We start from the raw sequence: 25571 nt of genomic DNA on the forward strand, positions 1-25571 counted from the left end.
TCAGCTGTGACCTGAAGGGCCCGGTGGTGATATCTGTGTGAAGGACTGGATGAGAAAGGATGTTCTGCGTGGAATGTGCAAAGGCCCAGTGGCAGGAGAAAGCTTGGTTTCTCTGACAGCTGAGAGGTCACCATGGCTGGAGTCAGAGTGGAATTGGAGAGCTAGGCAGGGCCTGGTGGGCGTGGTGCAGTCTGGGCTCATTTGAGGGCGCTGGAAAGCTATTGAAGGATCTCATGCTGCGGAGTCGCCTGATGAAAGCTTCCAGGAAGACGATTCTAGCGGTGATGTGAATGAAGAGGTGTGGGTGGTGTGCAAATGTGAAGTGACAGTGCTTCAGACTCACTTGGTGAGTGGTGGACAGACGCGAGCAGCAGATGGGGCTCCAGTGAGTGGCCCTGCTGATGGATTGTGCGTAAGAGACACAGGAAAGGAGAAACCAAGAACTCCTAGGTTTCAGGTTAGAGTGACTGGGTGGGTTTACTTCCTGAGAGCGAGAACTTGGGAGTCAGATAAAGACTTTCTTTTGTATGTCTTGGGTTTGCATCCCTTGAGAGATGTCCAAGTTCAGAGGTCAAGGGGGCAATTAGTGTGTGAAGCTGAGTTCAGAGGGCAGATCTGGGCTAGGCCTTCCTACCAGGGTGGCCTGAGAGTTTAGGTGGTGTCCAGAGCCACTGACACCAAGGGAGTGAAAGTGGAGACAGGAGAGGGCCAGCCCCCGGCCAGAGAGCCCCACGCCTGAGAAGGCGTCGGGGGACCAGCAGTGAGATGAGGACCATGTGGTGTCATGGGGCCTGTGAGGAGGAGGGGGACTCGGAGGGGCCCAGGGGCCAGTTGTGGCCCGCCCTCCTGGGGTGGCTGGGAAGATGAAACTGGAGGGGGCGGCTTGCTGGGGATGGAGGCCTGGCCATCAGGAGAGAGATAGGGGGAGAGCCAGTGAAGACTGGAGGGGAGAGGACTGAGGTGGCAGCTGAGGGGACTCTGGGGCGCAGGGGAGGGCGGGGCTCGCGTGTGCACCAAGGCTGGAGCCTGGAGGGGGCAGATGAGGGGTGCAACACAGAGATGGGAAGGGAATCAGGAAGGGGGGTTGGTGGGGGCTCAGGGGAGGGACCTGGAGGCCAGGGTCCGTCTGTCACTCTGTCCTCTTTCTCCTCTCCCCCCCCATCCCTGTTTCCCATGTCCCTCTACTCTCTTTTCTTCTGCTGCTTGTCCCCTGCCCTCACTTGCTCACTTACAGTCTGTGTTTTTCATCCCAGGACGTGTGGGACACCCAGAGGGGCTGGGAGGGGTTAAGGAAGCCTGCCCGCTGCCTCCTTCCTCCACTCTTCCTCCTCCTCATCCTTCCCTACCCCTTCCCTCCTCCTCTTTCCCACCCCCTCCCCCTTAGCCTCTTTACCTCCCAGTGACTTCCGTCCACAGTGGGGCTCCCTGGCTCCGGGGCTGGAGGTGTGGATGGTGGAGCTGTCCCCTCTGCTGACCGTCACCCCTGACTCCCTGTGACCTCTGCCCCTGGCCCACAGTGTTTGAGTTCATGCCGTACATGGGCATCACCCTGGCTACCATATTCACCATGCTGAGACTTGCCAGTGAAGCCAAGATGCGTCAGGTCATCTGCGGAGGTACGTGCCCCACCTAGGCCTGCGGGTCTGGCCAGTCAGGGTGCTGGGGAGGGGAAGCAGGGTCAGCAGGTGAGATTCCCAGGGGCGGGAGGCCAGGGAAATGTCTCCAGGTGAGGATTGTCCCGGACAGGTCTTCAATGCCGTCTACTTCTGACCACCCGGCCCCAGGTTTTGATTACTTAACATTTTTGTGGGCCCAAATCTTGGATACCTGAGAAAAGTAGGGTAAAATGTGTTTGACCTCGGCTGCAGTGGAATCCCCAGGGTGTGAGCAAAGAGCCACATTCCAGCCCTGCCACCTTGACCTCCACACATGAACTTCAAGGGCTGGGACCCAGACACACCCGCGTGCTACCCCCTGGGGGGCGTTTCACACACAGTCATGCAGGGTAAAAATCAGGGAGCTGTGAGAGGGTTGGGAGGCCAGAGAGGGAGGGGCAAAAGATTTTTCTAGCAGCGTCTTTGGCCAACTCAGTAGTCCGCTAGTTGTGGGAGCACGTGAGCTCTCCTTCCTGGAGAAGACGGCCTAGGACGGCTTTGTCCTGCACCCCGCCCACCCCGGGGCTCACTGCACGTCCCCACGGGTAGCCATGGAGACCTTCTGTGAGGCGGTGCAGTTTTACCTGCGGCATCTGGAGGACAGCGTGTACCCCGTGATGACCGAGGAGCAGTTTGCTGTAAAGCTGTTCCCCATGTATCGCTATTTTGTGACCGTGTGGCTGAGGAACCATAACCCCGAGGTGAGATGTGTCCTGCTCAGGTGCGCCCCCATGGTCCCCCGGTCAGGGGGGCTGGCAGGGCTGAGACACCCCTGGGTCCAAGGAGATGGTGACCCAAGTAGAGGCAGGATCAGGAGCTTCCGATGCTGAACCCCGTGGGCCCTGGGCCTTCAGGAGGCCACTTGACCAAGGCCCCTGGAGATGCAGGTCAAGGGTCCCTGTTACACGCGTGCTGGGCGCTCTCAGGGCAGTTTACCTGCGGGACCGGCTTCCATGTCAGCTCTGTGCTGCAGGAAGTGAGGTGAAAGGTCATATTCCAGCCACCTCCCCTCTCCCCGACCTCTCACATGAACCTCAGAGGCTGGGACCCAGACACATCTCATTTTACAAGTGAGGAAGCTGAGGTCTGCCCGAGGTCACCTAAGTGACACAGCCAGGACTCATGGGGCCTCGGGGAGGCCTAGACTCTTCTTCCAAGGTCGCCTGTGTCACGTGTCTTTGATTCTGTGGATGGGGCTGACATCACTGGGCCTTGCTGGGGGTCCTGGGCCAAGGGGCCTGGAGACCCTGCTTGTGTGGTAGGTGAAGCTGGGGGTCATCAAGTCCCTGAAGCCCATTCTGAGCCTCCTCTTGCCCAACGATGACCTGCGGGAGCAGGTGTACGACTACATCCCGCTGCTGCTGGCCGAGTACCAGGGCAGCCTGGAGGCGCTCTTCATCACACAGGTGAGGCCGGGTGGGCAGCGGTCTGGGCCAGAGGCTTGGGATATTTGGGGCTTCCAGGTGTCCCATGGGGTGTCTTCTGGTGGACAGTGGGGCTATGGGGCTGGGCACCTGTAGGGTTTTCAAGAAACAGATGATGCCAATCCACGTGGAAAGAGTGAGGTCCCCTTTGGGTCTTGGAGGCCATGGTGAGGTCAGTTTCCTAGGGCTGCCGTAATAAAGAACCATGAGGCAGGTGGCTTAAAGCAACAGATATTTATTCTTTCGTGGAGACTGGAGGCCAGAAGTCCGACATCAATGTATTGGCAAACTGTGCTGCTTCTGAAGGCTCTGGGGAGGGTGGGCGTGGGCGGGAATCTTGCTTCTTCCAGCTTCTGGTGGCCCTGGGCATTGCCTCACTCCAGTGTCCCCTCCATCTGCACATCTTCTCTGTGTCTCTCTCTGTGTCCTCTTCTCTTCTCACAAGATCAGTCATTGGCTGTAAGGCCCACCCTAAATCCGGGATGATCTCATCTAGAGATCTTTAACTAATTTATCTGCAAAGACCCTGTTTTCATGTAAAGTCACATTCTGAGGTTCCGAGTGGACGTGAATTTTGGGGGGACACCATTCAACCCCTGACAGCTTGGAATGCATGTGAGATGGAGACTCTGCAAAATTGTGTGTGGAGGTGTGACCTGGGCTGACGTTTATTGTGAAGGGGTCACTCATCTACAGACAAGAGGTGGCCCTTTGCTGTGAAAACCGGGAGCAGAAATGAATGTGACAGATTTGGGGAGCCAAACGTAAATCATTCTGTCTAAAGATTGGCCTTCACTTTCAGGTGAGTGGGAGAGAAAGGTGAAAAGGGCCTTGAATGCCACACTCAGTGACCCTGGTGCTGCCCAAGCATTACTATGTGTGGGAGTCACCTGAGGGCTGGTTGAAACAGAGTCGGATTCAGAGGTCTGGGCAGGGGCTGGGAGGCCTTATGTCTAATGAGCTCCCAGGGGATGCTGATGCATCTGGTCGATGGAAAACGTTGAGTAGCAAAGGTCTAGATTTTGACCCTGAGTTGGTAGAAGGTCATGTGTCACCACAGGTCTTGAGGCAGATCCTGGAGATGTCGGTCACCACCAACACCCCCATCCCCCCAATGCAGCTGCACACCATTTTCACGGAACTGCACGTCCAGGTGAGGCCAACAGGCTCCACGGGGCATGGCATTCTCGGAGTGGATCGGTGGGAAGCGGGCTGCGGTCGGTGGTGTGGCCGACCAGGGCCAAGGGCGAGGTGGTGGTGCAGCCCCCGTCTCGCCCACCTGCCTCCTGCATCCCTCTGGATGGGAGGTTGTGATGCTCCAGCACCTGCCCCCCTGCCCCTCGATCCAGCTTTGATCTCACCCACCCTCCCCGCACACCCCCTCCCCAGGTGTGTTCCAAGGCCCCTGCCCAGCAGCAGTACAGCAGCCGGAACCTGGCGGAGATCGTGCACTGCTTCATCGCCCTTGGTGAGGCTCCCCCAGGTCCGCAGTGAGCCTCCGGGAGCCCCAGCCCCTCTGAGCCCTGGGCCCGGGGCTGCCCCGTCCTTCTGCTCCTGCTCTGTGGGCACAATTAAAGTGGTCCTTCACCCTGCAGCCCGCTCCTACCCCAAGGAGCTGATGAAGTTCTTCCTCAGCCAGATAGAGATGAGAAACGAGGCCACCCGGGTGGGGACCCTGGCCCTGATTAGGGCAGTGGTGAGCGCAGATGGTGAGTGAGGGCAGGGAGGCAGTCGGGGTTGGTGGCGGGGGTGGGGGTGGACAGGTCTCCCCCGTCTCTAGTCCTCCATCATTTCCTCTGGGCCGAGGAGTCACAGCTCTGGGTGGCTTCACGTTTTCTACCCTTGAACCTCACCAGCTCTGGGACCCACCTCCACACCCTCACCCCTCTCTTTAAACCCTCAATCTGTTTCTACTTGAGTCTGAATTTCAAACTGTTGACTCTAATCCTAGTGTAACCCCCAAAGCTAAATCAAGGACTGAATATAAAACCTAGTTACACCATTTTGGTGGAACCGTGAATTCCCACTGACCCAGTGCTGAATCTTAGTCTGATTCTAAATCCCTAAGTCCGAACTCTAAACCTGGCCTTGATGTTCAAGGGAAATAACTGTCTCCAGCAGCACCAGCTGCTGCATGAATTTGAACAAGGTTCCCCCTACTGGCAGCACATGGTCTTGCATGACTTGAGAAGAGCTTGGGTGGCTTCAGTTCAGCCCTTCAGCTGCGTACCCTTGCGCAGTGCACAAACTGGGCAACTGTATGTGAAAGATCTTCCACTTTCTACTGACAGTAAACCCCTCTCATAAAGAAATGCAAATTTAAGCAACAGTGAGACCCTTTTTTCCTATCTGATGGGCAGAGATGATTAAGAGTGATCAGAGCTGGTGTAGCCATTTTTCAGTAAAAGGCCAGATAGCAAAAACATTTTCAGCTTTGCAGGCCACAAGGTCTGTGACAATTACATAACTCTGCCATTGCACAGCAAAAGCAGTCATAGACTGTGGAGCGTGGCTGTGCTCCAGTAACACTATTTACGAAAACGGCTCTGGGCTAGATTTGGCCTTGGGGTTATACTTCGCTAATCCCTGGTCTAGAATTTAAGAAACCAGACTCTTAAACACTTCATTGACAGGGGTGTAAACTGATAAACGATGCTGGGTGCTCGATCAGATAAGGCCCAAAACTCGGGCTCAACAATCCAACGTTTGGTCAGTTTTCTAAAGGAAATAATCGCCCAAAGGTAACTGGACAAAGATGGTCATCATGACTTCGGGCATAAAAGCAAAACATTAAAAACAACCTGCATGTTTTTCTATAAGGAATTTGTGGAGTTAATGATAGTATATCCACATAATGGCATATTACACAGCCTACATTTTTTCATGGAAAAGCTGCCCTTTATACATTAAGTGTAGCAATACAGAATGGGACAGTGTATACAGCATGACCGCGGTTATGTGAAAAGTCTATGTGCCTGTTTATGCACAAACAGGTTTAAAAGGACACACGAACTATTAAGGGTGGCTACGTTTTACTTTAATTTTGCAATGAACATATACTATTTTAATAACCGGAAAAAGAGGTTTCCGTTTTGAAGATAAGACCTCTAACTGGTAACATTCTTCCTTGGTACCTGATGGCCCGTCACCTTCCACCTTGGCCTCCTTTCCTCCTTTTCCTCCATCAGCGTTAAATTCTAGTAACATCTAGCCCTGAGTGTAGCATCAGCCTGATTGCTTAACTCTAATTCCATCCATACATCGTCTCCAGAACTTCCTCACCTCCCTTAATCTTCCTCCTTCAGTCGGGGGTCCGGTTATCAGCCCTACATCCAGCAAACACACAGCACCCTCATGCACCAGGCACGGTGGCAACTCATTACTGCTCACAGCGGCTCTGCGAGGGAGGTGCTCTTGGTATCCACCTTTTACAGGCGAGGCAACTGAGGCACAGAGGGGCTAAGTAATTCACCTAAGGTCACACAGCTGGGATGTAGTGGAGCCAGGGTTTGAACCCTGGCAGCCTGGCCCCAGAGCCCAGGCTCTCCACAGCTGAGCTTTGCCACCTGTGTTTGTCCCCGGTGTGTCCAGCACCACGTGTCCAGCTGAGGGGACTAAAGAGCTCTTAGGGGGAGGCTCCGTGCTCAAGGAAAGTCCACTGTGTTCAAAAGAGACACATACAAAGCAGAGGCCAAGGGAATGAAGCAACAAAACAACGTCCCCTGGGGCTGGGGTGGGGTGGGCACCGAGAACACAGGGAGGTGGTCAGAGTGGCCTCCGAAGGAAGTGCCCCTGGGCTTGTGGGGGTGAGTCTGAGGCCCTAGGGAGGCGCGACTTGGACGAGTCCCCTGCGCCTGGCTCCCAGGCACCTCCGCAGAGCCTGGCCCTGAGGCCGACGGACCTCCAGGCAGGTTTTCCTCTTTCAGAGCCCAGAATGAATGTCAGGACCATCTGCCTGGCCATCCGGGTAGTCAAGAGCACACTCTCCGACTCCCGGTCCAAGGTAAGAGGGTGGAGACCTGGAAAGGGATACGTATGGGACCTCTGCCAGGGATGCAGAGGGACCGCGGCTGCAGCCGTCCCTGCCCTCCAGCTCCGTGTGGGGAGCCCCGGCTGCCTCCTCAAATAAGGCCCATGGATGGAAAACCTAGCTTCCCAGCCAGCACCAGGTACAGCTGGGGGAGAGGGAGGCCCATCCAAGCTGTGGCCCCTCTCCTGAGACCCTCAATATCCCAAGGACCTAGAGTTTTCCAGTGAAGGGTCTCAGATGCCACCCTGGACAGAGGAGCATGAACCCACCTTCTGGTCAAGCTGCTTGGCTGCCAAAGGGTTTTATAAGGTCTTGGCCATATTTGAAAAAAGCAAATAAAGGCTAAAAATCACCGTCTTGGCACTCCTGCAACCACGGTCCCTGGAGCATAGCTTTGCTTCTGGCCCTGGGCCATGGGGGCTGCTGTTTGGCCATCATGTCCCAGAGAGGGGAGGTCCAGGATGGAGGGATCTGCACACACAGGGGAGGGAATGAGGTGTTTGGCTGGAGACGTAGGCAGAGCTGTCCTACACCTGGAAGTTGTCAAGGGAAGAGGGAACAGGCTTGATCTGTGTCACCCCCACATATGAGCTCCAGGGAGCCCAGGATAAGAGTCATGTTTTCCTTGGCAGGGCTGCCTGAGGCTGGAGCAGCTCACGTAGGGAGAAGTGTGCTCGTAGCTTCGAAGGGCTCAGACGAGGCTCCTGGGTGGGCACGCTGCCCTGGGGGACCCCCGGAGGAGGCTGTGGACAGAGTACACAGTAACCACGTGGCCCCTGAGGCCCCTTCCAGACCAGAGCATCCTTAGCACTAGCTGTCTTGTGTGCAGGATTGGTCTTGGATGCTGAGCCTCTGACCCCCAGCCTGTCCCCTGCCTTGTCCCCTCAGGTGAGGATGGCTATTCTTCGCATCATTGGCCAGTTGGTCCTGTCTGGCTTCCAGGACAGAATCAAAGGCTGGGGACTGAAGTACGTGTCTGTGCAACTTACCTTATCCACCTACAAACTGGTGAGTGGCCCTGACTAGCAGACTCTGGGGAAGCTGGACTCTGGAAGGGGTTTCCACAGCATGGAGGCAAGAATGCTGCTCGGTGTACCTGGGCTTGAACCTGCACGCATGTACTTTCAAGACACAAGTCCACGACACACACAGCTGCAGGGGTCTAGAACATGCTGAAACACATGAGCAGCTGTGGGCATCCTGGATACTCAGAATCTGAGCAACGAGCCTCACGGGGGTGAGGAGACCACAGCCAAGACCATGGCAAGGCCCTACCAGCCCACAAGCAGGGACCCCTTGTTTCCATCTTCCAGACAAATCGCCGGGAGAGCTTTTATCAGAGGGACCTGGAGGAGAAGATGGTCCACAATGTCACCATGGATACCGTGAAGATCATAACCTCTTCTGTCAGTGGGGTGACCAACGTGCGTGAGCCCCACCCACCCACCCCATGGGCTGGCCTGCTGGATCTGACGGCTCATGTCTGCCCTGTGCCAGGCTTGGGGGGAAGAATGCAGGCCCAGAATTCTGCACTCATGCTCCCATTCCCACCACCTGGGATGACTGAGGGTTCGAGCCCTGATCTTCCAAATACCTGAGAGCTTGTCTTTCAAGATTCAGTTTTAGAGCTGGGTCTTTGTGGGAACCCAGTGGCCCCAGATGCCAGGGCAGTGCCTGGCACACAGTGGACTGAAGAAGTATCAGCTGACTTATTGCCTGAAATGTTTCCATTACCTTAAAACCTCTTCAGTGTGTGTGTGTGTGTGTGTGTGCAGGCATGTACATGTGTGTGTAAATAAGTGATTTTAGTGGTGTGTGTGTGTGTGTGTAAATAAGTGATTTTAGTGGTTTAATTCCACAAACATTCAGTGAGTCCCTATTATGTAAAAGACACCAGAGTATACGCTGGGAAGGCTCAGTATTACTCCAGATTATTCGTGGGCTTTTAGGGGAAACACAGGTGTCAACTTCTAGTTGCAATACAATGTGACATAGCAATAAGATAGGAAAAATTTAACATGACAGCGTAAGGAGGGAATCATGGTCCATTAAGTGAGGCCATGGGCTAGATGCTCCTTGTCCAGTGGCACTTTATCTTAATTGCAGAAATAATAGTAATAATAATATAAATGACTGCAATCCATTGAGTGCCTACATATAGCAGGTACTGTACTAGGTGTGCAGCATCATAGAATCTCATTTAATTATCCCAACAACACTTTGAGGTAAAGTCTGTTATTACCTTGCTTTTGTAGATGAGGAAACCAAGGCTCAGAGGGACTCATTAATTTGTTCAAGGCTTCTAAGCTGGTAAATAGTGGAGCCAGGATTAAAATGCTCTTTCCAGTTCACCATGCTGCCTCCCTGGGGGAACCCAGGAGCCGAGGATTCGGCTAGAACAGGGCAAGCAACTTCGCTTGTTAGTTAGTAGCACAGGAGCTCACCCCAAACTCCGAGGGGTGGGCGTGGGGCTAAGGGGGACCAGGACTCACCGGGGGTGTTCAGTGATATCTGAGAGAAAGGGGAGATGGCAGGTGAAGCTGGGGGGCTAGAGACACAGCTCTAAGAGTCTTTAGAGAAACAGAATCAGTAGGAGATACAGATATATGTATATACATGTATGTGTATATAGTTTGCTTTATTTCAAGAAATTGGCTTATGCAGTTGTGAGGGCTGATAAGTCTGAAATTTAGAGGGCAAGCCAGAGACTCACACAGGAGCTGAGGCTGTAGTCTTGAGGCAAACTATCTTCTTCCTCAGGGAAGCCTGTTTTTCCCTCTCAACTGATTGGATGATGTGCACTCATGGTATCCGGCATAATCTCCTGGAAGTATTATGGACTTTCATCAGATTTACAAAATACCTTCACAACCACACCTAGATTAGCATCTGATTGAATAACTGGGCACACTCACTTAGCCAAAGGGACCCAAACAGGACCTTCCCAACTGGCGAGCATGGCTGGGTTGTGTGGCCCATGTCATCTCCGGAGGATCTGGGGTTAGAGGGAGGGCGCTGGTCAAAGAGGATGTGAGGGGAGTGGGGTTGGAGTAAGGCCAGCAGGCAGGGGGGTTGGGGGCCCAGCACTAGCTGACGCCTTCAGCCATGTCCAGTAGGTGCCACTCACACGGCCCTGACAGAGTGGGGCTGGCAGCAGCCTCGGGGCTGAGGTGGTCAGCGGGTCAGAGCGCGGTTCTGGAGAACTGAGGGTGAGGCAACACCATGGGGGAAGCCTGACCTGCCTCCTTGCTTGTCCATTGGTTGCCCCAGCTAATCCTGCCCCCTTTCCCCGCCGCCCAGGAGTTTTGGGTAAGGCTCTTGTGCTACATCATGGAGACCGATTACATGGAGGCCTTGACCCCCATCTGCATCAGCCTCACGAACCTGGCAGAACAGCAGCTCCACATCAAGGACGTGGAGGCCAGTGCGACCAGCAGGAGCAGGCACGGTGAGCAGCAGCCCTGCGCCAGCTCACCAGGGTGCCCCAAGCCTTGGAAGGCTTCCCCTTTCCAGGAAGCATTATGGCGTCCAAGCAGCCAGGCCAGAGGCCGCCCCTGCCATATCTAAGGAGACTGAAATTGTACAGAGTTCCTCAGGAAGATCATTCCTCACGTCCCTGCCCTCTGGCCCAGGCCCCACCTGCAGAGGGCCTGGCTCAGGCTCTCTCCAAGTGTGACCTCTCTGGGCCTCGGTGAGCCAGCTAGAGGAGTTACAGACATTCCCATCTGACTCCTCTGAAACCAGCCCCACTGGGGTCCCCTCAGATTGAGCACATTAACACCAGACTCTCAAGAAAATGACCAGGCTGACCTACTTATGGATGACACCAGTGTCACAAGGGAATGGCTCTCAAGGGCCTGGGGCATTGTGGACGGGCATGGCCAGTGACCAAAGGTGACGAGGAGCCTTCCAGGACCCAGGAATGGTGAAGGGCGGAGGCTGCTCTGAGCAACCAGCTAGGCTACCCTTTTAGGGCTTCCTCAAACCCCCACCCCGACTCTGGGGCTGGGTCCTCTCCTGGGCTCCCCACATGCAGCTTCTCGGCAGGCCTGGCCCTCCCTCACCCACAGGGCCAAGTGCTGTGAGTTTACTTCTCAGGGGCTCATTGCCTCCCAAAGCCAGCAGAGGGAGGTGAAGTGAGGTGATGGGAGACAGACTCTCCCCTAGTGGGTCCTGGTGTCCATTACAAAGCGGGCGAGTCCTGAGAACACTATCTTCTAAGCCCTAGCCGATACGCCCTCCTCCAGCATAAGCCAATTCTAATGTTCTTTGTGGAAAGTCCCCCGTGCTGACCATCCTCCATTCTGGGGCAAGGGGATGCTGTCGGGAAGCACCTTGCAGGGCAAAGCACGCCCGAGGGCACAGGAGCACGTGCTGGGATGGGCTGGGCAGCTTCAGCAGAGGTCGCATCTTCTTCCTCAGTGGACCTGCCCGCACCGCAGAAGCTGCTGGCCCGTCTCCTGGTGAGTGGCTCACTTGGGCCCTGGACTCCTCTCCCTTGAGCACCTAATTCCCGGAGCCTCCGGGGAGAGGAGGGAGCTGGAAGCCTGACAGGCAGAGCTTTCCAGGTCTCTGTTGGCCCTCTGGGGTAGATGTGGCTGGGGCACTATGCTCCCAGATTCCTCTGCTTGGCCTTTGAATGGTCCCAAAGCATCCCCAGGACACTGCCTGTAGCCTGCCAGTCCCCAGGGGATTGGCTCAGTCCTGCACCCATGCGTCCTCCTCCTTGTGTTGACCCTGGACACCAATCCCTACTCCATGGAAGCCAAGGTAGGGAGGGAGCCCACAGTCTCCCCTCTCATCTCCTTTCCTCCCTGCAGCATCCTTTTGGGGGATGCTCTGATCCCCGAGACTCTGTTTGAAAACAACCCAACCTCTCCAACTCTCCCCTTTAAGAGCATGCATCCAGGTTGAGGAGAGAGGGCCTGGGGCTGCCCAGCCCGGGCACAGCCCCCTGGTGCCTTGGTGCCCTCCAGGTGCTGATGTCATCCCCCTACAAGGGGGAGGGCCGTGGGATTGCCATGCTCAACCTTCTGAGGACCCTGAGCCAGAGCATCGCACCCTCCATGGCCAACATGTGGGAGCTGGAGATTCCGCTGCTGGTCAAGTACCTGGAAGGTGAGGTGCCCGAGTGTGTACCTGAGCCTGCCCCCATCAGTGTACTCGCTGGGTACTGATCACATGACCTGATCAACAGAAGCCAAGGCTCCCGGGGGCTGGCACAGTGTATTTCAGTCCTTGGGAAGGTGGGGAGGAAAATGCTGAGTGGTGAGCCCATCTGCGGAAGTCCTCAGTCACCTGCTGAGGAGGCGACCTGGGGTGGGGTGGAGGAATCAGGAGACACTAGGATGTGTGGTCCTTCTCTCTGCAGAACATACTGAGTTTACTTGGAATCAGAAGACTTGGGAGGACAAGCTGATTCAGGTAGAGGAGACCCCACCTGCTGAGGCCAGGGTGGGGAGACAGGGCTGGGGGAGGGCTCCCAGTGGGGTTGGTGGGTGGGGAGTTTAGAGGCCCCTAAGGGACATATTCTCTTTCTGTCAGAGGACTGGGGGAGTACACACATGTCCACAGCAGGAGAGGACAGAGAGCTTCCACCCTGGGGACCCAAGAGTCCAGGAAAGCAGCACAGGGTGGCAGCCCTCCCGCCAGTCCCCAGCCCACAAAACAGTAGCCCTATTTGGGTTAAGTGGTCTAGAGATGGGAGGAGGGGGCTAGAACATGGCCCACCGATGTCTTCTGTCTCCCCAGTTTCTGAGAAACTCCCTCAAGAAAACTCGGGGTTCCAACTGGAGCCTGCGCCTGGGCAAAGAGCTGAACAACCAGATCGAAAGCTTTGACAGCCCCTCCCTGGAGAAGGTTGGTTCCTGGAGGCAAGGCAGTCCAGATAGGGAGGGGCTCCGGGGACAGTAAACCGGAGAGGGTCCCGTGGTGTGTGTGAGGCCAGCTGTATCTGTGGCTGTCCACAGGGTCCTGGGAGGAAAGGCTGGTCTAGACTAGAGGGTTTTAGTTTTTGTTTTGTCCTGTTTTTCCTTAAGAACCTGCTTTGTTGGAGCTGGGACTCTCTCCTCCAGCCACCAGTTTCCCCTTCTTCTCACTTCACTCCTTTCAATATAACAAGTTTTGTCAGCAGAGTCAATAGGCAAGGAATGAGATGTCTGAACATGTTTTGGTAAATAGCGAAAAGGGTGAGGATGACATTTAACCACAAAAGGTCAATGAGGGAAGAAGATAAGGCCTGGAGAGGGGAAAAGGAGTGGGCAAGCTGGGATTTGGAGCTGGACCCCCAACTTCTAGAGCAGGACACCTATCAAACCACGCTGCACACCCTGTCCCCACCCCCACCCTACAGATTAGTTTCTCACCCCGAATCATCCAGCTATTAACTCATGACCCCCACATGTGTATATTCCATTCTAAAAGGGTCTTCACAAAATTATAAACATTGTTGAAAATCAGAGATGATCTCAACCAATGGGAAACATTTCATGTTCATGAATTGAAAGATAATATATTTAAGATACATTAAGAGCGTGACATCCCTCATTTATCTACAGATTCAGCATGATCAAACATGATCCTTACCATAATCTCAGCTGGCCTTTCCCCCCCAAGATTGACAAGGTGGTCCTAAAATTCATAATGTAAGGGGCCCAGAGTAGCCAACACAGTTATGCTTGAAAAACGAAGTTGAAGGGCTCAGGTTTTGCAATTTGAAGACTTCCTACATAATTGCAGTACACAAGGGAGTGTGGTACTGGCATTAGGATAGGTAATAGACTGATGGAATAGAATTGAAAGTCTGGAAAGAAACCTCACATTTCCTGTCAGTTGATTTTCAAGAAGAGTGCCAAGACAGTTCAGTAGGGAAGGAATAGTCTTTTCAACAAATGATGCTGGGAAAACTGCATGCCCACTTACAAAAGAATGAAGTTGGACCCCTTCCTCACACCATCCACAGAAATTAACTTATAATGGATCATAGATTTAAATACAAAAGCTGGAACTATAAAACTCTTAGAATAAAACATAGGTGGAAATCTTCATAACCTTGGCTTGGCCAAAGCCTTCTGAGATGTGACACCGAAAACACTGAGTGATGAAAGAAAAATGAGATAAATTGGACATCAAGACTGAAAACTCTTACGCTGAAAATGGTACCATAAAGAAAGTGAAAAGACGACTCACAGAATGAGAGGATATATGTGCAAATCTAGTTCCTGATGAGGACCATGTATCTAGAATATATGAAGAACTCTTACAACTCAATAATAAAATGACAAATAAGCCAATTAAAAATGTGCAAAGGTTTGAGTAGATAGTGCTTCAAAAAAGATACACAAATGGCAAATAATCACATGAAAAAATATTCAGGATCATTACCATTAGGGAAATGCAAGTCAAAACCACAACAAGATATTACTCCACACCTACAAGGATGGCTATAATAAAAAAGATAATAACAAATATTGGCAAGAATATGGAGAAATTTGAACCCTTCTATATTTCTGGTGTGAATACAGAATGGAGCAGTGTTTTTGTAAAGTAGTTTGACATTTCCTTGATATGTTAAATATAAAGTTACCATATGATCTAGCAATTCTGCTCTCAACTATATATGCCTAGGAGAAATGAAAACGTATGTCCACACAAGAACTTGTACATGAATGTTAAGAGCATATAACCAAAAAATGGAAAAATCTCGAATGTTCATCAGTGGGTGAATGAATAAACAAAATGTGGTATATCCCTACAATGGAGTCTTATTCAGTCATAGAAAGGAATGATGTCTTAATATATGGTACAAAAGGATGACCTTTGAAAACATGCTAAGTGAAAGAAGCCAGGTGCAAAGGAACACAGAGGACCACCCATGGTATGATTTTACTTATTTGAGATATCCAGAATAGGCAAATCCATAGAGACAGAAAGTAGGTGAGTTGGTTGGCAGGGACTCGCGGGCATATGCAGTGATTGCCAATGGGCACAGGGTTTCTTTTTTGGGGTGATGAAACTATTCTAAACTTGATTGATGATGGTTGCATAGTTTTGTGAATACGCCACCGAATTTGTAAACTTTAAATGGATTATTTTAATGGTGTGTAAATTATATCTCAATAAAGATGTTTAGAGAAAGATTTTTACAGGCGTCATTTAAAATTTGCATTTGTTCAAATGTATACCCTTCATAGCTGAGTACATAAAATAACAAATAGTAAAGTATATCTTCTATATCTAAATGCTATAGAGGTGTGGGTATAAGGTTTTGTCAGATGTCCATTTAAGGCCAAATGCCCATTTGAAAGAAACTTGTAATTAATATTTAATAAGCAAATGCTTGTAATTTAACCACATTACAGTAATTACCTAGTTTCAGGAAAGTAAATAAATAAATAGGATTTTATTGGCTCAGATAAGTTAAAAAGTCATGATTAAATACAGTGGCTTAAGGAATTTCCTCAGGACTCTCTCAGTCTCTTCGTCGCTCAGACTGGCATCTTCCAGGTAGGGGCAAGATGGCTAATGTAATGTCCAGACTTATTACCCCAATAGATTGTCATTCCCAAAATTAATATGCAGAAATCATTATCTTTCCTGTATACAAATACAACAAAAATACAATGTAACGAAGAAAGATCCTAGTGAAAGAAGCAACACACACACACACAAACTAGAAAAAAATGTAAAAAAAAGAAAAAAACATAGTAGCAACACAATGTAAAAATTTATAATCAAATAAGATAGCAACAAGATGAAATATATGGAACCAAAGTGAAGAACTCCAAATCACAAGGAGAGGCCAGAAAGCTGCCTGATAAAATTAACACCATGTCTGGTTCTTGGATAGGAAGTCTCAATGTTGTTTAGGTGTCCTTTTTTTCTCAAATTAATTTGCAATACAATTTGTTCCCAGTCAGATTCCCAAAAGGAGTTATTGTGGAAATGTGACAGTTTTACGGAACTTGACAAGATTATTTCCAAGTTCATCTGAATGGAAAAAAAACAAAAAAACAAACAAAAAAAGAAAGACAGTAGCTAAAAGCACATTGAAAATGCAGCTTGTGTTTGTGCTCCCAGAACAGATCAAAGATGTAAGTGTACAAAATGAAATACAACCAGGGACCAACTAGGAGAATATGTTGATGAATATTTTTGTAATCTTCATGTGGAACAGGCCTTCATATGCGTAAAAAGAAACCAAGAATGACAAAGGAAACAAAAGAGGCTGTACTCTATGAAAATAAAAATGTTCTGTGTGACTGAACAACATCAGTTTGAATAAATTAAAATGGAAATGAGACATTGGGGAAACATACCACTGAGAGGGATCTGCCAGCTGAGGCTCCTGATACATGGTCGTTAAGAAAAGAGCCTATGAAAAGACAGCCTACAGGAAGGGAGAAAATATTTGCAACAATGCGACTGACAAAAGGTTAACATCAAGAATATACGAACAGCTCATACAATCCAATACTGAAAAAAACAGACAACCCCATAAAAAAATAGGCGGAAGCCCTAAATAAACATTTTTCCAAAGAAGACATACAGATGGCCATCAGGTACATGAAAAGATGCTCAACATTGCTAGTTATTAGAGAAATGCAAATCAAAGCCACAATGAAGTATCACCTCACACCTGCCAGGATGGCCATCATCAAAAAGTCTACAGATAGTAAATACTGGAGAGTGTGTGGAGAAAAGGGAACCTTCCTACACTGTTGGTGGGAATGTAAATTGATGCAGCCACTATGAAAAACAGTATGAAGTTTCTGTAAAAAAACTGAAAATAGAGCTACCATAAAATCCAGCAATCCTACTCCTAGGTCTATAGCCAGAAAAAAATGAAAACTCTAATTCGAAAATATTTGTACACCCTCAATGTTCATGGTGGAACTATTTACAATAGCTAAGACATGGAAACAACACAAGTGCCCATCAACAGACAATTGGCTTAAGAAGATGTGGTATATACATACCATGGAAGATTACTCAGCCATAAAAAAGAACGAAATATTGCCATTTGCAGCAACCTGGATGGACCAGGAGAATATTATACTAGTGAAGTAAGTCAGACAGAGAAAGACAAATACTATATGATATCATTTATATGTGGAATATACAAATGAACATATCTACAAAACAGAAACAGACTCACAGATATAGAAAGCAAACTTACGGTTGTCAAAAGGGAAGAGGGAAGATGGGGGAGGGATAAATAGGAGTATGGGGTTAATAGATACAAACTACCATATATATAATATATAAGCAACAAGAAGTTACTTTATAGCACAGGGAATTATATTCAATATCTTATAATAACCTATAAGGAGACATAATTAGAAAAAAAATCTGAAACCCTATGCTGCCCACCTGAAGCTAACACAACATTGTAAATCAACTACACTTCAATAAAAAATAAATGAGCCTCACACCATGCTTGATTTTAAATCCTGCTTCCACCAGTTTCTGCGAGTTTCCTCATCTCCAGATACAGTAATCACATTTACCTTACAGAGTTGTCATGTGGATTACCTGAGCTGATAGACGTTTGTTCTTGTTATTTTTCCAAATATACATACGATGTTCTTACAAACAAAAAATAAAATAGGGGAAATAATCCAACAGTGGGGAAAGAATATAGGCAGAAATTCAAAGAACGGATCATGAGAAGACGCAAAGATGACTAATCAAAGAAACAAATCAAAACGCGAATGCTCCACCTTCAGTGATAATATCCTAAGTCAGAGAGAATGTGGGAAAACAGGTGCTCTTAGACGTGCTGGTGGGAGTGTAAACTGATTCAACTTATATAAGAGAGAAACCTGTCCCTCACTATTTGTAACATGCCTGCCTTTGTACAGTCCAACCCCCAGAATAACCTGAATGTGGTTTCCTTTAAAGGATCTACAAAATGCATAATGTCTGCCCTTTCTTTTTTTTAAACCTAGAGGAATGGGTAGCCAACTCCCCATGGCAGTGACCCCAGAGTGGGGCGGAGTAGGAGGCCTCATGCTCGCTTCCTCCCTCTGCCTCTCCAGGGCTTTCTGTACCAGGCCTTGGGCTTCACCTTGGCCATGGGCCTGGAGGCTGACAAGGTGGAGGTGCAGCTGCTGGAGCTGCTCTACAAGACAGACTACAGCAATGACTTTGACCGGGAGGTGAGGGTGCCCTGCAGTCCCCTCTGGACCTTCAGGGGACGTGGTGTGTGCACGCATGTATGTGTGCACGCGTGTATACGTGGCATGCAGGAGTGTTTACCTGTGCGTGTGTGTGCATATGTATGGGGGCGCTCCTCTCCTGCCCCTGCCTGCTGCCCTCACCCTGCCCGGCTGGGTGTCCCTGCAGGGTGTGATTCTGTGCTTTGGCCTGTGTGCCCGGGGCCAGGTGAAGACAGTGCTGAATGTTTTGCATGTCTTTGAGGAGAGGATCCAGGAGTCGGAGCAGTACTGGCAGATCGGCGCTTGGCGGGTGAGGCACTTTGCTCCACAGTCAGGTCCGGGGGGCCTCTTAGAACAATGCTCTCCGCATCCAACAGAGGCTCTTGCTAGATTTCAGTAAGGAACTCCCGCCGTGTGTCCTTCACCAAAGTGGCTGAGATCCGGAGGCTGCCTCTGACAAACCTTTTGCTCTCGGATTATCTGAAGAACAGGCTGGGCCTTTCCCAAGCCCAGAGATTATAAAGGAGTCCCAGCTCCTGGCTACTCATGGTGGCCCCCTTTGGCCAGCAGCAGGGGTCTTTGCAGGCCTCACTCCAACCCCCTGGATCTGAAGCTCCCAGGTGGTGCCCAGCAGGTGCTTGCCGTGTGCTGGGAGCTCTGCCTCAGTGAGTCAGTGGAGCTGGGAGGGAGGGGCTGTAATGTCCACTGTCCTACAAGTGAGAGCTCAGAAGCAGGTTCAAAGGCCCGCAGCGGACCAGTGGGGATGCTGGGGGCTGGGCCACACAGCCGACGGGCGGCCTCCGGAGGCTGCCCCTCCTGGCCACAGGGCGCGGTGCCACAGGTTGGCTGAGTCCCCAGTGGGCAACCATCGAGAGTCACTGATGCCTAAGGTTTTGCCTTGACCTTGGACCCTTGCCCTGGGGGTCTGGTAGTTTGAATGGAGAAATTTGAGAGTGAGACCTGAGACCTGGATTTCTGTTCGAGGCCTGGAAGGAGGGGCACCCCTTACCCTCCTTCCTGGTGGGCTTGGTGGCCTCTGACACCTCCTCCCAGGAGAGCAGGGCTGAGGCTCTCTTCCCACTGCATCCCCAGCATCACGAGAGCCCCTGGCCCAGAGCAGGTGCCCAATAGGTGAGGGGATGAGTTGGGGCCCAGCAGTCTCTGTTTAGGGGTGCCCACACAAACCACCTTCTCACAGCTAATGGGCAGTCGTGACTCTGGTCTGACTTGCTCACCACTGTACACCCAGGGCCTAGCATGTAGGGCTCAGTAAAGACACGTTGAATGAATGAGTGAACAAGTGAGTATTTCAGGCACCCAGGAAACAGTCAGCTGAAGGATCAGACCCTCCCTCTCCATCCGCTCAGTGGTTCTTCCCCTTCTCGTTGGCCTCGCAGAAGGACCACCCCTGGAGGTGGGAGACCGTGAAGGGCACCCTCATGGTGATGTACAGCTGCGTGGCCTCGTATTGCCACCCACAGATGCTCCTCACCCACCTGGACAACCCCATCACTGCCAAGATCGTTCATCACTACTCCAGCAGCTGCCAGGTGAATCTGGGTTGCCACACACCCACCCTGGTGCCTAGGGACACCCTCCTTGAGCCGGGCTGGTGGAGAGTCACTCTGCACCATTACCAGGACACCCCCAGCCCCACCCAGGGGACATCCAGGAGTCCTACTTGACACCCACCGTTTGGGAAGCACTTTGCCACAGTCTGTGCTGTTCTCTGCAGCTGTGGGGTTGGGGCGGGGGGCATCCCCCACCCTCGATGGCTGGGCAGGGTGAAGGTGGGTCCCTGAAGTCACAGCAAAAGCCCCCCGCTCTCCCCAGCCTCTCTCACTCCCTCTGCCTTCACCTCTGCCCCACACCTCGACACCGGACCCCAGCCCTTTCACAAGGGACAAGAAGTGCAGTTGTCTGCAGAGATGCAAAAAGACTGGCTACTTTCTTGGAAAGACAAGGAGTAGAAAACAGAGAATAAAGCAAACATGACCTAATTTTTATTGTTTTTAAGTTTGCAGTAAAGTACACATGGGATTTGCCATTGTAACTGTTTTTAAGCACACAGCTCAGTGGCATTAAGTACATTGAAACCGTTGTGCAACCATCACCGCTGTCCACCTCCAGACCTAAAACCAAACTAAAACTCTGTCCCCACCAACTCCCCTCCCCTCCCCCTCCCTCCACTTCCTGTCTCTATGCACCTGTCACTCCAGGTGTCTCATATAACTGGAATCTCACAGTGTCGTCCTTTTGTGACTGGCTTACGTCATTCAGCATGATGGCCTCAAGGCTCATTCATGCCGTAAAAGCAAAAACAATTTTATCTCTGTAACTTATTCTGCCTCTTTGGTGACGCGCAGGGCTCGGAGTCCCCGGTCTGTGAAGTTGCCCACTGACCAGCATCGCTGCCCTTGGGCGCAGTGCGGGGGTTTGGGGGAGGCAGCACTTTCTGTGGGGCACTGGAGGGTGGTGTGCCCTGTCCAGGGCCTGGCCCGTGTCCCCACAGATGGTAAATGCTCTGTCAGGTGGCTGGAGGACATCATGGGGCTGGCCGTCTCTTGGAGCACCCTGACGCTGACTCTTCTTCAGCTGGGGGAAGGAACATCCCATGCGGCCACAGGGTCCAGGAGCACGGGCTGGGGCCTGGGGTCTCTGGGGCTCACTCACAGCATGCCCCTCCGTGTCCCTCGTCTTGGTCTGTGCGTAGGACATCTATCTCAAAATGGCCTTCTTGAAGAGTATGGTGCAGGTCACCAACGCTGTCAGAAACATCAAGGACCTGGAGGACTTTCAGCTTGCCCAAAAGGCGGCTCTTACTGGCATTATAATGGTAAGCTGGGAACTTCCTTTGCCCTGGGCGGATGTGGGGTCTAACTCTGCTGACCGGCTTCTCCCTGGTCAGAGAGAGGCCCTGAAAGCATCTGAGGGACAAGGGGGTGACAGGGGTCTCTGAAGCCCCTCCTGTCTCAGTTCCGCTTTGATCCAACTGTAAAACTTCTGGGTGTGACATTCCGGAATCTGATGAAGGGTTTCATGGACAGAAAATAGTCTGGAAACCAGGGTTGAAGACCCCGCCCCTCTTGGGCCCTGTGATGCCCCAGAGACGGCCAGTTCAGGGCCGGGAGACAGAGTCCCCTGGGTCAGTCCAGATGTGGTCCCAGTATTTCTCCATCGGAGGGGTTGGGGGTAGGGATCTTTTGCAAACAGGACTTAAAGTGTTACTGAACTGAGATCTGGCTGCTCGCCGCTCGAAATTCAACACTCGAGAGGCAGATGTTGGTAGAAAGGAAAGTTGCTTTTAATCAGAAAGCCGGCAGTCTGGGGAGAAGGTGGGCTCATGTCCCCAGAGCCAGCTCCACAGGTTCTGTTCGGCCATGAAAGGTTTAAAGGAAGAGGGGAAGGAGCCTCAGCTAGTCGCTGAGGCGGGAGCAGACTTGGAGCCGCCTCCCGCTGTGTGCAGGCTCGCCGGCTTCTGGTCATCTTTCTTTAGATGCTTCCTTGTTCACACAGCTTGCATGTGAGATTCCTGAAGGGGAAGCCAGGGAAGAGATCTGGTCACCTGTTCTTTACTTATACTTCATTCTTACTTCTTGGAAGACAAGGTACTGTGTGGTCAAAAGAACTGAAAGGTGTGCTAGTCAGAGTCAGTCCTGCTCAAGATGGAGCAGCAAATGCCATGTCTGCAGTCTGGTCATCAGGCAGTTAGCCTTCTCCCTCTGGTGACAGTTATAGTGTCGGTAAAACAACTCAGGAGTGTGGTCACACAGTGAGTCTGGGACTCTGTTGTCCTCATCATAATGGCTTGAGCCTGCTCTTTTGTGACTCAGGGAGGCATGGGAGATGCCACTTTTCTACGCACAGGAGGCAGGGGGCGTAGGTAGAGGCTTTTGCGCTTGGGAGGGGGGCGGTCCCTGCAGAGTTCTGCTCGGTTCCAAAGCTATTTTTGCACAAAACTCTGTTAAGATCTTGAAAGTGTCAACGGTCCAAAGGCAAGAAGCTGTGACGGGGGTGCTGCTGAGGGTGTGTGGGGCAGCCAGTGTTCCTGGTCCCCAGACCTCCTCACTCCCTGGCAATGTCTTGGCCCCTGGAAGCCACTCCAGCCACTCCTGGAGGGAAGTGAGTTGTGGGTGGAACAGGAGGCCCTGATTAGGAAACACCCAGTTGTTAGGCTCCCGCCGGGGGCCGGGAACTTTATGCCTGTAATACCCGCTGGCCTGGCCCAGTGCTCATTTTCCATACGCGGACTCAGGAGTGGGAAGCGCCTTGCCCAGGACACACAGCAGCAAGTGCAGACCTGAGCCAGGAGCCCAGGCCTCTCTCAGCCCCACTCCTCCTGCCAGATTTTGCTGCCTTCCCTACCTAGAATGTCGAAGGCCACTGACTAAAAAGAATGAAAATGGTGTGGGATATCAGAGCTCATCACACAATGTCAGGCCTTCCTGGCTGTCACCCCCGAGTGCAGCTGCCATCATGGTCACTGTCGGCCCAAGCCGCTCGGCTGCCTGTCCCGGGACTCTGGGTGGCTGGGAGCTCACTCCCTGCTCTCCGGACAGACGATCATCAAGGCAGAACCGACTGACAGCCTGGTTTCTCCCGTGCGGACGATGGCGATGGAGGCCCTCTCGCACCTGAGGTGAGCTGGGCCCCTGCCTGGGTCCCAGATGCCTCCCCTGGGTGGAGGCAAAGTCTGAGACCCCTCCTCAGTGCTCCGCGGGGGCTCGCGCCTCCTTTGCCCTCTCCTCTGTAGCCAGCGAGTCGGGATTCAGCTTCCGGGGCAATGGGCCTTCCTGGGGGGAGGGGGTCTGCTCCCACCAGTTCTTTCCCGTAATTCTCAGCAATACTCCAAGTCAGGCTCTTCTCTTCGGATTGGGAGGTGAATGGCCGGTGGCGGGTGGGCTACTCCTTGGTCCCTTAGGGGATGTTTTGAGCTAGAAATCCCACAGTGGTGATGCATAGCACAGCCGGGAAAGACCGTCCTTCAGGTTGGGCTGGGCTCAGTCAAGGAATGTATTTATTGATCCAGTATTGATACAGTTAATACAAAGTAATAGAAGGCTGAGGTCTGCCTTCCGGGAATTGTCCGTCCCCCGGTGGGGCAGGGGAAGGTGCGGGAAGAAAGGTGTTTGTAAATGAGTATTTGAAGTGGTCAGGCGGTCTCTAGGAATTCTTCACCTATGGGGGCAGAGTCAACATTTAGGCTCATAGCAGAACTCTCTGTTGCTTTAAGAGGGAGCACATGGGCAGATGTCAAATAAAATTCACAAACATCCCTTCGGGGACTTGGAGGTAAGAAACACACACACAAGGAGTTACAGGTCAGAGCTGAGTATTTGTAGGAAAACAGCTAAGTAAAACTAAACAAGGGGGCTGCTAATAAGATGCCACTCAGTCGATATAACAAAGGCTGTCAAAGGCCTTGGTGGGGGAGTTGGCTTTTGACTTAAACAAAATGACCAGATTTGGGTAGGAGCTGAACCGGCAGGGTGAAGTGCAGGACCCCTTTGGGGGCAGGGATTTAAAGCTGGTGGTGGCTCCCAATGCTGGAGGCACAGCAGAGCCAACGGGGAACTTTGAACGGCGCTGATACCCACCCCCACCCTAGACCCTTAAGTAAGATCCCCGGAGCTGGGCATGGCCCCTGAAGCCCTAATTGAAAAGCCCTCCTGTGATCTTAACGGGCACCTAGGCCTGAGAACTGTCTATGAAGTGGGCAGAAAGAGGATGAGCCAGCACGCACCAAGCAGCTAGCCACCACCCCAGAAGGTTTATTAAAACACCGACGGCTGGGCTCCATTTTGGAGTTTTTGGTTCTGTAGCTCTGCGGTCGAGCCACAGAATCTGCATTTCTAATAAGCTCCAGGTATTACCATTGAAAACCCCTGGGCCAGGACCAGCCTGGGAGGCAGAATACTTGGCTGTGGTTAGGGAGGAGCGATGGAATGTTCCAGAACAGGAGAGGGGCAGGCTCAGCACGGGCGACAAGTAGAAGAGGTGGCCCTGGACCCCTGAGTCTCCCCGTCAATCACAAACAGTCACTGGATACCGGTGGTGGGGGGATCCAGGGCCCTGGGAAGGGATGCAGGTCTGAGCCCCCAACCAGGGATGCTGGCCTCGCCCTCATTCTCTGACACACCTCCACACCCCAGGCTGGGCAGAGGGTGGCGGGTTCTCAACTCCCCACTGACCGCTCCTCTTGTCACTTCTTTCTCTAGCAAACTGAAGCCTTTCTACTCCACAGAGGAAAGCAGTGAGCTGATGGATATCAGTATACATTCTGTCATTTCTCTCCAACCCCCAGGAGAAAATGAGTCCATTAAGGTTGGTCCCTCTGGGTCACCTCATTTTCTGCGTCAGGACTTGGAAGTTCACATTAACACGGGCAGTGCTGAGCGCCCACCGTCCTGAGCCACCTGCGAGCGGCAGGAGGCAGCAAAGTGCAGCAGGCTCTGTCAGTAAGCGTGAGGGAATGCTGGCTGCTGTAACAAACTCCGAAATCTCCATGGTTTAACATGATGAAAGTTTATTTCTCACTCACATTAAGTCTAAATGGCAGCAGAGGTGGCGATGAGGCTGTTTCATGCGGTTATTCAGGGACCCAGGCTGACAGAGGCACCAGCATCTCCAACGCATGGCTCCTAAGTCCCTGTGGGCACTGATACCCAGCTTGAGAGAGAGCCTGGAGGGTTTCTAAACCGCTTTGCCCACCTTCCACTGGCCAGAACTCAGACACATGGCTCCACCTGAATGCAAGGGATCCTGGGAAATGTAGTCCTTGCCTGGATGGCTGTTTTCCAGGAATGCTGTGGAAAAGGAGGACAAATCTTTTGTGGGCAGGTCGCCAACTGTGCCTGAAGGTCTTGGCCCCAGATAAGGGGTCAGGAGACGCAGGCTCTAGGAGTTCAGTTTTCCCCTTTGTAAAACGGGTCCCTCTAGAGGTTGTCTTACACGCCACGTGAGAAGCTAGGTGTAAAGAGCTCAATCTGAGAAAAAGTCAAAGGGCGATTATCAGACCATCTCACAGTATGTGACCCTGGCGTGGACATGCACAGAGTCGGGGTGGGTGGCTGTGTGCGGCTCCAGCTCTCCCCTCTCTCGGCCGCAGACCCTCTATGTGAACACCCTGCGCGCCCTGGAGCAGCTGATGGAGGGCCTCATGCAGAGGCAGCTGGACCCCAAGGGGCTGCAGGAGATGGTGCACGTAAGTTGTCTGGCGAGGGGCCAGAAGCCAGGGTGGCCACCCCTCCCAGAAAGCTGGCTTGAGAGCCAGAGGCTCTGTGGGACGCAGGGGTACACATTA

The 25571-nt window shown here is 51.9% G+C and overlaps 1 protein-coding gene across 5 annotated transcripts in view; it reads left to right on the forward strand.

Moving 5' to 3' along the window:
• The window catches only part of MROH2A (maestro heat like repeat family member 2A), a 44251-nt gene that overhangs the window by 3885 nt on the left and 14795 nt on the right, over positions 1-25571 (forward strand). For 3 of the 5 annotated variants that reach the window (XM_072961867.1, XM_072961870.1, XM_072961868.1), the window contains exons 6-26: positions 1518-1616; positions 2205-2356; positions 2918-3061; positions 4140-4232; positions 4469-4562; positions 4675-4788; positions 7006-7082; positions 7998-8117; positions 8423-8533; positions 10410-10557; positions 11532-11572; positions 12086-12227; positions 12481-12533; positions 12861-12968; positions 18149-18268; positions 18456-18578; positions 19666-19818; positions 20982-21104; positions 22828-22907; positions 24487-24592; positions 25377-25472. In XM_072961867.1, the coding sequence (XP_072817968.1) occupies positions 1518-1616; positions 2205-2356; positions 2918-3061; positions 4140-4232; positions 4469-4562; positions 4675-4788; positions 7006-7082; positions 7998-8117; positions 8423-8533; positions 10410-10557; positions 11532-11572; positions 12086-12227; positions 12481-12533; positions 12861-12968; positions 18149-18268; positions 18456-18578; positions 19666-19818; positions 20982-21104; positions 22828-22907; positions 24487-24592; positions 25377-25472 (2297 nt within the window). The remainder of the gene's footprint in view (positions 1-1517; positions 1617-2204; positions 2357-2917; positions 3062-4139; positions 4233-4468; positions 4563-4674; positions 4789-7005; positions 7083-7997; positions 8118-8422; positions 8534-10409; positions 10558-11531; positions 11573-12085; positions 12228-12480; positions 12534-12860; positions 12969-18148; positions 18269-18455; positions 18579-19665; positions 19819-20981; positions 21105-22827; positions 22908-24486; positions 24593-25376; positions 25473-25571) is intronic. The other 2 variants (XM_031677834.2, XM_072961869.1) reach the window with 2 other exon arrangements.

This window comes from Vicugna pacos, chromosome 5, assembly GCF_048564905.1.
Source record: "Vicugna pacos chromosome 5, VicPac4, whole genome shotgun sequence".
NCBI lineage: Eukaryota > Metazoa > Chordata > Mammalia > Artiodactyla > Camelidae > Vicugna > Vicugna pacos.